The 12,238-nt window shown below is 37.4% G+C and overlaps 1 protein-coding gene across 6 annotated transcripts in view; it reads right to left on the bottom strand.

Moving 5' to 3' along the window:
* Nav3 (neuron navigator 3) overlaps positions 1-12,238 on the bottom strand; it is a 709,344-nt gene that overhangs the window by 70,820 nt on the left and 626,286 nt on the right. For 4 of the 6 annotated variants that reach the window (XM_041665541.1, XM_041665556.1, XM_041665573.1 and 1 more), the window contains 4 exons: positions 11,325-12,033; positions 8,951-9,439; positions 5,100-5,141; positions 3,186-3,346 (listed from right to left, as the gene is read on the bottom strand). In XM_041665541.1, coding sequence (XP_041521475.1) covers positions 3,186-3,346; positions 5,100-5,141; positions 8,951-9,439; positions 11,325-12,033 — 1,401 coding nt within the window. The remainder of the gene's footprint in view (positions 1-3,185; positions 3,347-5,099; positions 5,142-8,950; positions 9,440-11,324; positions 12,034-12,238) is intronic. The other 2 variants (XM_041665547.1, XM_041665565.1) reach the window with 2 other exon arrangements.

Raw genomic sequence — 12,238 nt, 5'->3', positions numbered from 1 at the left:
TAGAATGTTATGTGAAATCTAACTAAGGTCATGCTTGAAAATTCCAAACTAAAAAAAAAAAAAAAAAAAAAAAAAAAACAGGAAGAATAAAATTCTAAAATGTGTGTTCAAATTTAGATAGTTGAAATAGTCTCTGTTATGTTTAGTTTATAATGCTATGAAGCTTTATTTATTATGTGGGTGGCCGAAACAAATGTGTTTCTACCATGAGAGTCTTTTCCTCAGTACATATGGCAGGGTTCACTCTGAATATGCTTAAGGGTGAGTGAGGGGAATGATATTCTGATGTGCCTACCAAGTAGCACTTCTGCAAGGCCTGATGTGCACGACTGAGAAGGTGTCCATGACTCGACGTGAGGACACCTGAGACAAGGTAGAACATACACCTAAGTCCACTCATTTTTCTCACATTGACCTTTGTTCCTCCTGACTCCACCCTGTGGAGTGTTGAGGTTACCGAACCTACAAAGCTTCCACATTTTGTCCAACTGACTTTTCCTTTCATCTATAAAAAATGTGTAAATACTTAAAATGTTTAGAAATATTACTTTAAAATTCAAAGATAACAAATTTCATAATATAAGATTGCCTAAAACTTATTTCATTTTCAGTATACTGCACCAATCACTGCTAAAGCATGGTTTGTATGTAGTCCTTGCATGGTAACTGTAAATAGAAACAGTTGGTCCTTAAAGTTCTACAGAAATGGTCTGTTATCAGTAGAAGCACAATTCTTTCATGATGTGTTTAAACTCTTAAAAACTGTAAAAAAATATAATCTTAAACCATCAATTTTTAAATACCTGTAACCATAGGCATTTTGTCTTCAAGTAACACAATTTAAATTTTACAAACTTCAAAATATATCTCTATACAAATGTTTGACATTCTTGGTAGAGAAGCCTTAATTCAAATGTCATAGTTGTATTCTTATATTTTTGGTTGTGAGCCTGGATTTAATGGCTGAGCCCTCTCTCCAGCCCCATAGTTGTATTCTATATTTATATGATGACACTTTGATTTATATTCACATTAAATAACATAGCCACTAGTTTGAAATTATATTGAATTAAATGCAGGTAAAACTGACAGCTGTTCTTTTATAGTATGATATATGCTTTCTTTAAAAATGCTTCATTTCAGTGTCTTAAGTCTTCAAGTATTACATGGCCTTCCCATTCATGATATCAATCTTTCTTTGGAGGGTGACCTAGTTATTATATATCTGTTCAGCTAAGTTTTAATGACTGCCCCAAGGGCAGATAATAAAAATTAGGGAGGGGTTATGTTTTATCTAAGAATAATAGAGTAAAGGATTTATTTAGAATATCAAGCGTAGGAAAAGTATCATATATATTCAGCTAAATAATTAGTATCAATTAATAAAAACTTGATAGGACACAGGAGGTATTTAGGAAGTCTACAGTGTTTGGGGTAATCTGGATTCATATTTCAGATGTTCTATTACATGTGGTTAGGCTTTACATCCTCAAGATCCTACAAAAATATTTTCAATTTTAAAAAATGTTTCAGTGTTAGACTTTTTACTGTTTCATAATTATGCACCAAGTTAAAAAGAAGATATACATCTTTTGCCATTATGGGGCAAAGAAACATTATTATGTGCAGGTGCAGTAGTAAGTATTGATGTTCATACCATTCAGTAGCTCACATGCAACTGTGAAAAAGATTATAGTCTATGTCTTAAAAGTTCTAGCAATTATAGTGGGAAGAACTGAAATAAGCCTTGAGTCCTTTGGGGTTCAAAGTTGAAATGTTCAAATTGTTCATTTGTGAATGGTCTGTGGTGACATCTAAAAAACATTTTTTTTCTAGGCTGACAAAACAAAATAAGGAGACTACTTCATATATGACTTGACAGATGAATCAATTTTAAAATATTATTAATAACAATAATGTGCACACGTGCTGTGGGACAATGGTTTGTACCCTGTAAAGATTTGCTAATTAACCAGTAGCCAGGCAGGAAGTATAGGCAGGGTAACCAGAACAAGAGAATTCTGGGAAGAGGGAAAGCTGAGTCTGCAGTTGTAACCCAGATGCAGAGGAAGCAAGATGAGAATGCCTCACTGATAAAAGGCACAAGGCCACATGGCTGACTCAGACACAAATTATGGGTTAATATAGGATGTAAGAGTTAATAGAGTTAATAAGAATCCTGATAGGCCAACCACTTTATGATTTATGTAGGTCTCTGTGTGTTTCTTTGGGAAAGAACTGCTGCGGGACCTGGCGGGACAGACATTTCTGTCAGCACACATGTGTCTATGTGCAGTTGTGTGTACTGGGAGCCCAGATGCCCAGAGTCTGGAAGTACTACATCTCCCCAGGACCTAGAGTTATAGGAGGTTATAATTTGCCCTATATAGGTGCTGGGAACTAAATCTGGATCCATTGGAAAAGCAGTATCGGCTCTTAACTGTCGTGCTGCCTTTCCAGTCCAAGAAGTTAATTTTTTACATCATCACTGAGTCTTTTAAATGATAACTGCCATGCTTAGACATGTTCTATGCTTCCTCAATCTTCTCTATTTCTGTGACACTTACGTAAATGACTACACTTCCCACAAATGACACAAACGGCTAAGACAGTCATTTGTTTTTCAGTCCTCTAAAACTGTTCACAGGATGCTTGCTGTCTTCGGTGACATATTATGCATGATAAGGAGCACTTTGATTTCAATAATGTTTCAAGAAATTATCTTGCAGTCATATAATTGCATATTATTTTCACTCTAATTATTTCTATATTCTATCTCTCTCCATAAAGACCATTATTTTGTTCATCAACAACATAAACTAAGATGCCTTATTGAATGTCAATAAGGACTTTGGGATAGAATGGAGAGGGTGCTGGGCTTGAGGTCAAGTGTTTCATCATTTGTCCCCACATCTGATACTTACAGTGGTCTGTTTTGTGTAGTTCAGATTTAGCTCACAAAATGACAATAATTCTATTATAATATATTCTCAACATTAAGCATTTCTCATAAAAATAAGTGATACATTATTTGGAAATTATTCTGTGTACTGTAAGCAACATGCTGAGGTTCCCTCTCTCCCTTTCTCTGCCTCTCTCCCTCTTTATGGAAACACACTAACATATTTCCATATGACAGGGCTGTGAAAGAAGAAGAAGAGAATTGATGATTTAGAATATTTTACCCAAGTTGGAAAAGTGGTATTTTCCCGTGGCTGAAGACGACATGGAAGAAGGGGAGACCAGCGGTGACTGGTTGCCAGTATCCTGCAGCCCTCCAGTGGAATGGGAACGTAGCCACTCTTTGCCTTCTTCCTGGTTGGCCTGCCGAGATGATGGGGTGTATCTGCAAAACAGCACAGCTGAGACGCTTGAGCATATCTACAAGGGCAAGGCAACATTAGGACATGAAAACAATTGAGGAGAGCTCGCTATTCAGACTGCACAGCAATCACAAACAGATCGGATCTAACGACAATCGCTCAGTTCCTCCAGATGATTTGGCACCATCTGTTTGATCCCACAGGGAAAATAAATAGAGGCACGTGCAGAGAAAATGATGCTTCTGCGAGATATGGACTGGAAAGTCATAAGCAATGAGGAGACAGCCAAGTTAACGGAGAAGGACCCCAAACCACTTTGTTGGGGGAAGGGCATGGGAAGGTGACAACAGTGATTCATCATGGTAGACTGTGGTAGACCAGAAGTCAAGGGAGGCGCAGTGGGAGGCACAGTGACAGTCACAGGACAGCACAGGAAGTGGAACACACACTGAGAGCTTGGGTTTTCCTTCAGTTCTTTGGTTAAAATGCCACTTCCTGTTAGCTGTTTTCTCTGTATCTTTTTCTCAAAAAAAAAAAAAAGTGTAAGACAAGTTCATTGCTATGAATTCAATTTTCATTTTATTTTTATTCTAAATTGAACAACTATTTAGAAATTTCTAAGTGACATTAGATTAACTTGGATTTAAACTGATCTGGCAAATATTAAAGCAGGAAAGCAGAAATTGGGATTGAGTTTTTATAAAACACAATCTGTAAAATAATACCTTAATTGCCATACCTGCCCTGTGATGATAATTTTTGTATTTACTCCATTTATAGCCTACTTCAGCCTTCCATCCTTACTTGTCACGGGTGTAGACTATGTAGGTTTGGGGGACTATGGAGGTTCTATGGGCATCTGTACATGTATTAATGTCTATAGTATATGTGTGTGGGTTGTGTGCCTGCATGCATGCGGAGGTCAGAGGAAGAAATCAGGCACCATGCTCTATTGTTTTCTGCCTTACTCCTTTGAAAGAGAATCACTATAGTCTCACCAAACCCAAGCTAAGCTGTGAACCAGTGAGTGTCCTGTCTCCTTCACTCCTGTCAGTGTTGGAGTTAGTCCATGGAACTCTGCTCAGCTCTTTATGTGGGTGTAGGGGATTTGAGTTCAAATCCCCACACTTGCTTAGAAAGCATTTTTAACAACTGAGTCAAGTTCCTAGTTGCAGTTTTGAGGTTTGGCAAACATATACTTCCGAGGAGAAAAACCTGGAGAAGCAATTTTTTTTTTTAAAGTTCATTCTGGGACTTTTCTTTTTTTATATATATATTTATTTATTTATTATGTATACAATATTCTGTCTGTATGCCTGAAGGCCAGAAGAGGGCGCCAGACCTCTTTACAGATGGTTGTGAGCCACCATGTGGTTGCCGGGAATTGAACTCAGGACCTTTGGAAGAGCAGGCAATGCTCTTAACCACTGAGCCATTTCTCCAGCCCCGAGAAGCAATTTTATCTTAATAAAAGAGAAGTGGTTCTGCCTCCTACCACTAGCCACTCCCCTCCTGAGCAAAGCCTCAGAGGAGTTCCTTTTATTTGATAATGGTGATATCCCTAATGGAATCCATGCGAGTCAACACCTCCACACTCATTGGCATCCCTTCGTAAGAAGCATCACCACTCTTGCAGCCAGAGAAAGCATCAAGATTAAGAGTGACTTCATATTCCAAGTCAGATGCTACACAGCAAACAGATAAGGAAAAGACACAGCACACAGAGTTTACACGACAACAGAAAGAGGCAGCGGTTGTGCTGAGAGAAATATATACCTTAGTCCCTTTTTGGGTAGTGTATTTCTGTCAAGCTGCATGCTGTTAAAACAAAGAAAACCCCTAAGGACATAATGCAAACGAAATTTCCAAATCACATACTCAACAAAATTCATTCTCTGAACTACACAAAACAACGCTCTGCTAATACACACATGAATACTGAGCTGGCTGGGAAAAGCTAACTAAGTGGCGGGACCTTTGTCGCTGCAATAAACGTGGAATTTCTTTCTACCCTAGTGACATTCAAACTTAATTAGAAAATGCATTGAATCATGTTAGCCTAGCATCCCTGTGGAAGCTGTGGTGCCCTCCTTTTCCTGTGGAGTGGACTAGACTTTTGCTGTGACTTCATCTGCAGGAGAATCATAGGGATGATAATGACACCTGCTGTTAAAGTGACAAGGCTCAATAACAAGACAGGATGAAAAAAAAATCACATCCTAGTTGTATCTCATCTAGTTAATTTTAATAAAAATAAGGGTAGATTTGTTTCCCACTTACATATAAGAAAGAATTTAATATATAGTATGTATTCTCTTTAAACAATGTTTCTAGTATAATTTACTTAAATATATTACTGAAGTGAAGCTGTTTCATCTTTAAGAAATCATTGATTGGGTATTTGAAGGGTTATGTATTGTATCACCATTATTTTAACTAAATCGCAGTTCGTCGGACATAGGGCTAGAAAGATGTGCCTAAATTAGTGGGAAATGACTCTCTGGGATGGAAAAGAATGGCACACAGCCAGAAACTCCATGCTAACCTCTAGCACGCAGATTGCCAAAGTGGAAAATGAATATGGACTTGCAGAACTGCTGTTTTTGTTGCTGAGAATATCAGATGATCAAAATAAAATACGTAGCGTGTGCACAATGGGGATGATGGAACAGAAATGCAAAACAGACGGACTTCAGATTGAACCACTTAGAATCAAAGCTAAAATGTTTTCTTCCACAGGTACTCCATCTCTTAAACTATGCCAACGAGGAATTTGTTCTTGTCATATTTTATGATCATAAAAGTTCCTAACTGGTGTGAACAATCAAACCAAAAGAATCATATTAAGCAAATAAGACAGCTCTAAATATAAAATGTATTGGGCTATGCATTTATGCGATTATATGTCATTATTTCTTTAAAATATTATAGAGAATTAGACAACTATTATTTTTCCCAATGTTATCAGGTTGTATAAAAATTACAGTTCATATGTTCCAGTGAAATAATTCAGAAAACACACTTAGGTTGAATAATATAGAACATTTCTTAGACTCTAGAACAGTGGTTCTCAACCTGTGGGTTGAGACATCTTTGGCAAACATCTATCTCCAAAAATATTCACCCTAATTCATAACAGTAGAAAAATTACAGTTATGAAGATGCAACAAAATAAATTTAATGGTTGGGGATCATCACAACACTAGGAACTGTATGGCAGGGTCACAGGTGGAAAACCAGTGCTCTAGACATTCATGGCAGTATTATGTTGGCATTTCTGCAAAGCTTCAAGAACCAGTGTCAGCCATGGCTTGGGAGGTAGAGAAGCAAGTGGAGATTTATATTTATGCACTGTTTGTCTAAGGACAACAGTTGTGTGCAACACAGTTGTCAAATTTCACATTTAATGACAAACCAGACATTTTCAAGGTTGTCTCTGACTTTAAATTACTTTAAAAATATGCTTTGGCCACAATAAAATAAAATAAAACAAAGCAAATAGGGGCTTTCTTTATAGTTATAGTCATTGAACCACCAGTGACTACATGTGATGAGCATGGCAAAATGAAAAAAATATCATTTGTGTATTTTCATTTTTTTACTTTTTAACTTTAATGAAGAATAATTTATGTAAATATTGGAATTAGTATAAATACCCACTGATTTATTAGCCTAATATGTGAAGATCAAAGTGTAACAAGAGGAGTCAAGAGCTTACATACAACATATCATCTATCATATACATTTCAAATTAACTAAAAAAATCACACCTTGATACACTTTTATACTTTCAATTTAGAAATTTACTGGCCAGTTATGTCAGGATACGTACATGAGATATTCTTAAATAGACCATGCACTTCCTCATATTCACTGTTAAGAGTTAAAATGCACTGTTAGAATTTGCAACTTCCTTCCGAAGAAAGAGTATGCACAATGTTTTAAATCAAAAAAAGATTTATCTAGATATTTGCTGGAAGAAAATTATTACTATCAGTTTTATATGTCATTCTTAATAAGATAGCCACATTGACTTTATATGACTGAATAGTCACTAATAGATTTAAAACATATTTTAGAAAGTTTTTTATTTATTTGTTTATTTATTTTTGGTTTTTCAAGTCAGAGTTTTTCTGTGTAACAGCCCTAGCTGTCCTGTAACAGATCAGGCTTGCCTTGAACTCACAGTGATCCACCTGCCTCTTCCTCCTGAGTGTTAGGATTAAAGGTGTGTGCCACCACTGCCTGGCATCTTTGATTTATCCTAATATCAGGTTAAAATTAGACTATATCTAATATTGCCTAACTATTAAGAGGATTGCTTTAAAATTGTAAATAACTATATATTTATTGTTGTATTTCTTTAGTAGACATTTTTATAGAGCTAAAATGTAGGAAAAGTACTAAAACTGGATTCCAGTATAGCTATGTAACATGTTGATTTTAACATGAAGTTTTGATTTGATGGTGTCTTGTTTATAGTGATGTATTTGACTATGTATTTAATGTTTGAAGGCTAACAAATAGGTTGAAATCTATATGATCAACTTTATGTTTTCATCTTTATAATTTAAAGATTATCTGCATTTTGGAGAATGATTGCTACTAATAAATTGTAACCTGCTTGTTTGATTTAGCTATCAACTCATTGTTTTAATTTCTCACATATGCTCTCATAATTCTAGGATATATTACTTAAATAAGACTGTTACTACATTTTCAAATGTAATTCTATTTATTTGACATAAGTTTTATGCATGATATGTGATCATGCCCATTTACTTTATAAGTACTGAAACCAGGATCTGAGCTATAATTGAAAGTCTAATTTCTTTTGATAGACCATTTAGTCCCAGTTCTTTTTATGTTGTATGTACTAACAAAGCCTAAAAGGGAAGTGAATACATTTTTTTTTGTGTGTGTAGAATCCAGTTGTCAGGATTAAAGCTTTTTATGAATGGGAAAACACAGATTCTGTAATTACCAGCCCATCACAGCATTGAGCGCCAATGGTTCATTTAGGTCTCAAGTGCTTTAATGCAGTAGACGCACCGATTGCACGGCTGTCGGTGTGCACTAAGGTGATGGAATACTTGATTTTGAACTTCACACAGGCAAGAGAATCCAGAAGGTAATAGTTGTAAATAATAGATTAATGGACCATTTGAGCATTGTAGGATATGTCTTAATAAGGGATTAAAATTCCACATATTTCTTAGAGCACAATTGTAGAATCCATTTGAATTCGATCGTTGACAAGGTTTTCATTATCCTAAGGATCTGTGGTGTCTTGAATCTCAAGCCAATCATTAGAAAAGTCTTGAGAAGATATCACCCATTGCATGAATGCCTAGTTTTTCAAAAATTGCCTACAGACTAGAAAGGCATTCACGTTTAAAAGTAAGCCAATTGCCCTACCTTTAATGATTTCATTCCTTGTCAAATTTGGTAACAAGAGAGAAGAATAAGACTGGCCTTCCCAACATAAACTCTAAATTTAAGTTCATTTTTATGTCACTGCACAGTTGTGCTCACCGTGGAATAAGGGAAATTTAGGAGGGTGGGGTCATGGGCACAGTGCAGGAAGAAGGGGTTAAGGACTCATGGGTGCCTCCAGGGAAGCTCACCTTTCTGAGAGAGTAGATCTCACACTACCCGTTCTCATGAGCAGGCTCTGCACCTCGTGAGTGCCTGTGGTCAGTCCAGACAGGGAGCCATGATGGCTGAGGGGCAGGTCAATTGACTCAGAGCTCGTATGGAGACTAGTCATGGACTGGTAACTCGGAGTGTCCTTGCTGCCGGCAGAGGAACTGCTCAGATTGGCAGCCCACACAAGACCACCCGATGTGAAAGAGTGAACCGATGCTGGGCTGGAAGCCAAGGAGTGACTTAAGCTTATAACATCTGTAGGTAGGTCTGAGGGCTTATTGAAGAGAGGGCTGCTGCTGCCGCTCAGCCCACCAGCACTGCCCATGCTGCCCGTACCAGACGACGGTGACTCCAGACTGCCTTGTCGCGCTAATGAGGTACTAGGGCTGGGCAGTACTGAGGAGGATTTCACCCCCTCGGTATTAGGTGCAGAGGCAGATTTGCCACCTGCCTTGGCACCAAACAACCTAAAAGAAAAACAAATAACAACTTCAGTTGTTCCAAGAGACTCATATCCACATTCCATAGGGTTTCAGTCCACAGAGACAAGGGTGCTTTGGTGTAGTGAGCTACCAAGCACGTCCAGCCTCTATGTTCCTGAAGGTGATATGACTGGCCTTGGTATTAATCAACTATTAATAAGTTCTTACAATATCTTAAGGGGAAAACAGCACTGGGGCGCAACCAAGGTGAGCAGAGTGGGCAAAAGCCAAACACGACCATGCTTGACTTTTACATTTGTAGCGATCAGAGGGTCTCTTAAAATATTTTAGCGATTCTGGCAATGTCTATTGACCATTATAATGAAACAACTTCTACGCATTCGGTATATGACTCTTTAATGGAGTTTCCTCTTTGTAAAATAGGTTCCTCGAAAATCTAACGGGGACAGTTAAGGCAAGGTTAAGGAAGCAAGGTAAAGTCTGGAGGCTTGAGGGATTCAGCTGGAAATATTGGATATTGTTGGCAACTTTACAGATTTGGGGGAAATTTTCCCATGGAAAAACCACAGGGAGTTCTGTCAGTAGCCAGAGCTATTCAGATACATACCAGTGATTTGAAATATCATTGGTGCTAAGTTAGATACTGGAGTTTAGTTCAGAAAACATTTTAGTTTTGTAAATGAAACAGATGATATAATCAAATTTATGCAAATATGGAAATAACATGATATGAAGTAATGGCATAATGGTGACTAATTCAGCTGCAATGAATCCATATTTCCTGCAGTGGAAGATTTGTATGACGAATATGAGAAATTGTTTCATAGGTAATGGGCCACAGGAGGGCACTATTGGCTTTCACATAAACAGTGAAAATATTTACTCTTGCTAGAACTGTAATTTATTCTTTCTAAAGAATTGACAATTCAAGACATTCTTCACAATTAGTACTTCTAATGAAAAATTTGACTATTTTTCAAATAGTTATGCTTTTAAGGTTGCTTAAATGTGAGAGCAAATTTTTAAAGACTCTAATTCTAAATAAATTCAAAATTCTAGGTAAACCTGTTGAATAAGAACAAACCTTAAATATTTAACAAGTAACAAAAAATAAATGATACTATATTAATTTGAACATGAGGAAATAGAGGCAGGTATATTTAACTATTTGTCCTAAATCATCCACTAATTTCCCCCATGCTACTTACAGTATCTAAAATCTATTCCTAAACAGAACTTCATAATACTTAATATAATCGTGGTGCATACATCATACTTAATCCTGTCAAAGAACACTGACAAACACTTATCAATGTCACCTTACTCGTGAGTTCTTACCCTGTGTTAGACATCTAAATGTTTTAAAATCTAAGAATCACATCATACCTTGACCTTTTGTTTTGTATCTTACTATGTTAAGAGTAGCCCTATAAATTGGTCCAATATAAACAGTCATATGGAATACATCCTCTATATTCATAACTACCAATGAATGCATTAAGAGTTAGTCAAGATAATGTATATTAGAAGTAAGTGCAGTGTATATCAAAAGCCATGCAGGTTGATTTTTTTTTAACTATGGAAAGGAGAGATGAAAACTACTGAATTATTTTACAGGCTATCACTTATGTTATCACTTATGTTTTAAGCATGTTGGTATGCTGTTCATATTTCTCGCATACATCGTATTGACAGTAGAGCTGAATGACTTAACCGCTTCTCTACATGGGCATCACTTTTTACACTAGCAGTTCACACAATCAGTTCTATAGAACTCAATATATTTTAAACAAGTCTAGAATACTGAATCTTCAAATATTTAGAATAAATTAAAATACCTTTGTGTAGAATAGATACGTGTTATATACTACCTTTTACGTTTTCCCAGCATCCCTATACATACCCTTACCTTCGAAACGTAGGTGAGGCAATATCTGGATATTTGGACCCTGGCTGTCTGAGCCCTTGAGCACCACAGGCACTGGCAGAGGTGGGGCTGGATTTGGGGGAACCTGACAATGAAACACTCTCTGAATCGGACACTGCGACTTTTTCCTTCTCTTTGTCTGTTTGGTTGACAGTGACCGGACTCGAGCGCCCTGAGCCAATCTTCGTGGGTTCTCTAAGTTTGGAGGTGGTGGCCCCCGCTGACTTGCTGCTGACGTTAGAATCGATGCTGCTGGTACTGGATCTGTGGCCGCCTCGCCCAGGGATACCACTGGTGCTAGACTTGGAAGGGCGGGGCAAGCTGCGGTACTGAAGGGTGGTCTTGGAGCTCACGTGCAGGACAACATCATCTTGATTCTGGGACCCATCTAGGCTGGTTTTCCTTCCTGCATTGGACTTCCCACCAATGGCAGCCGATTTGGGGATCTTCCCCAGTGTTGCTGAGCCACTGGTTATGGTGGCCCCACTGTTGGTAATCATAGTTGAGGAGCCTACAGCACTTGGCTTCTTATACCCGAAAGAATTGCTGGCTGAGGATCTTCCAATGCCCGAAGGTGGCTTTTTCCCTTCATCTCCGCTGCTTTTTCCTGCATCTGAAGGAGACCTTTGCAAGGATGACCCTTTCAGGGGAGTTTTCCCTTTCTCTGACACTTTGGCATCATCCGTCTTCCCTAATTAAAGAGAAACACACAGATGGGTTCATTTCAACGCTTTGACATCTGAACACCTCCAAAACCAAATGTAAAACGTGAATGCTCTTTAGCTCTTTCTATCACTTCAGTTCTGACGTATTTCTTGTTTCAGATCTAAACAGGCACATTCTATGAGATGATTGAGACTATAGCTAAATATATATATATATATATATATATATAT

The sequence above is a fragment of the Microtus oregoni genome, unplaced genomic scaffold, assembly GCF_018167655.1.
Source record: "Microtus oregoni isolate MIOR12 unplaced genomic scaffold, Mior012 000001F_ref0000356, whole genome shotgun sequence".
NCBI classification, from domain to species: domain Eukaryota; kingdom Metazoa; phylum Chordata; class Mammalia; order Rodentia; family Cricetidae; genus Microtus; species Microtus oregoni.
The sequence above is the reverse complement of the archived record's forward strand: the minus strand, read 5'-3'. Positions and strand labels throughout refer to the sequence as shown.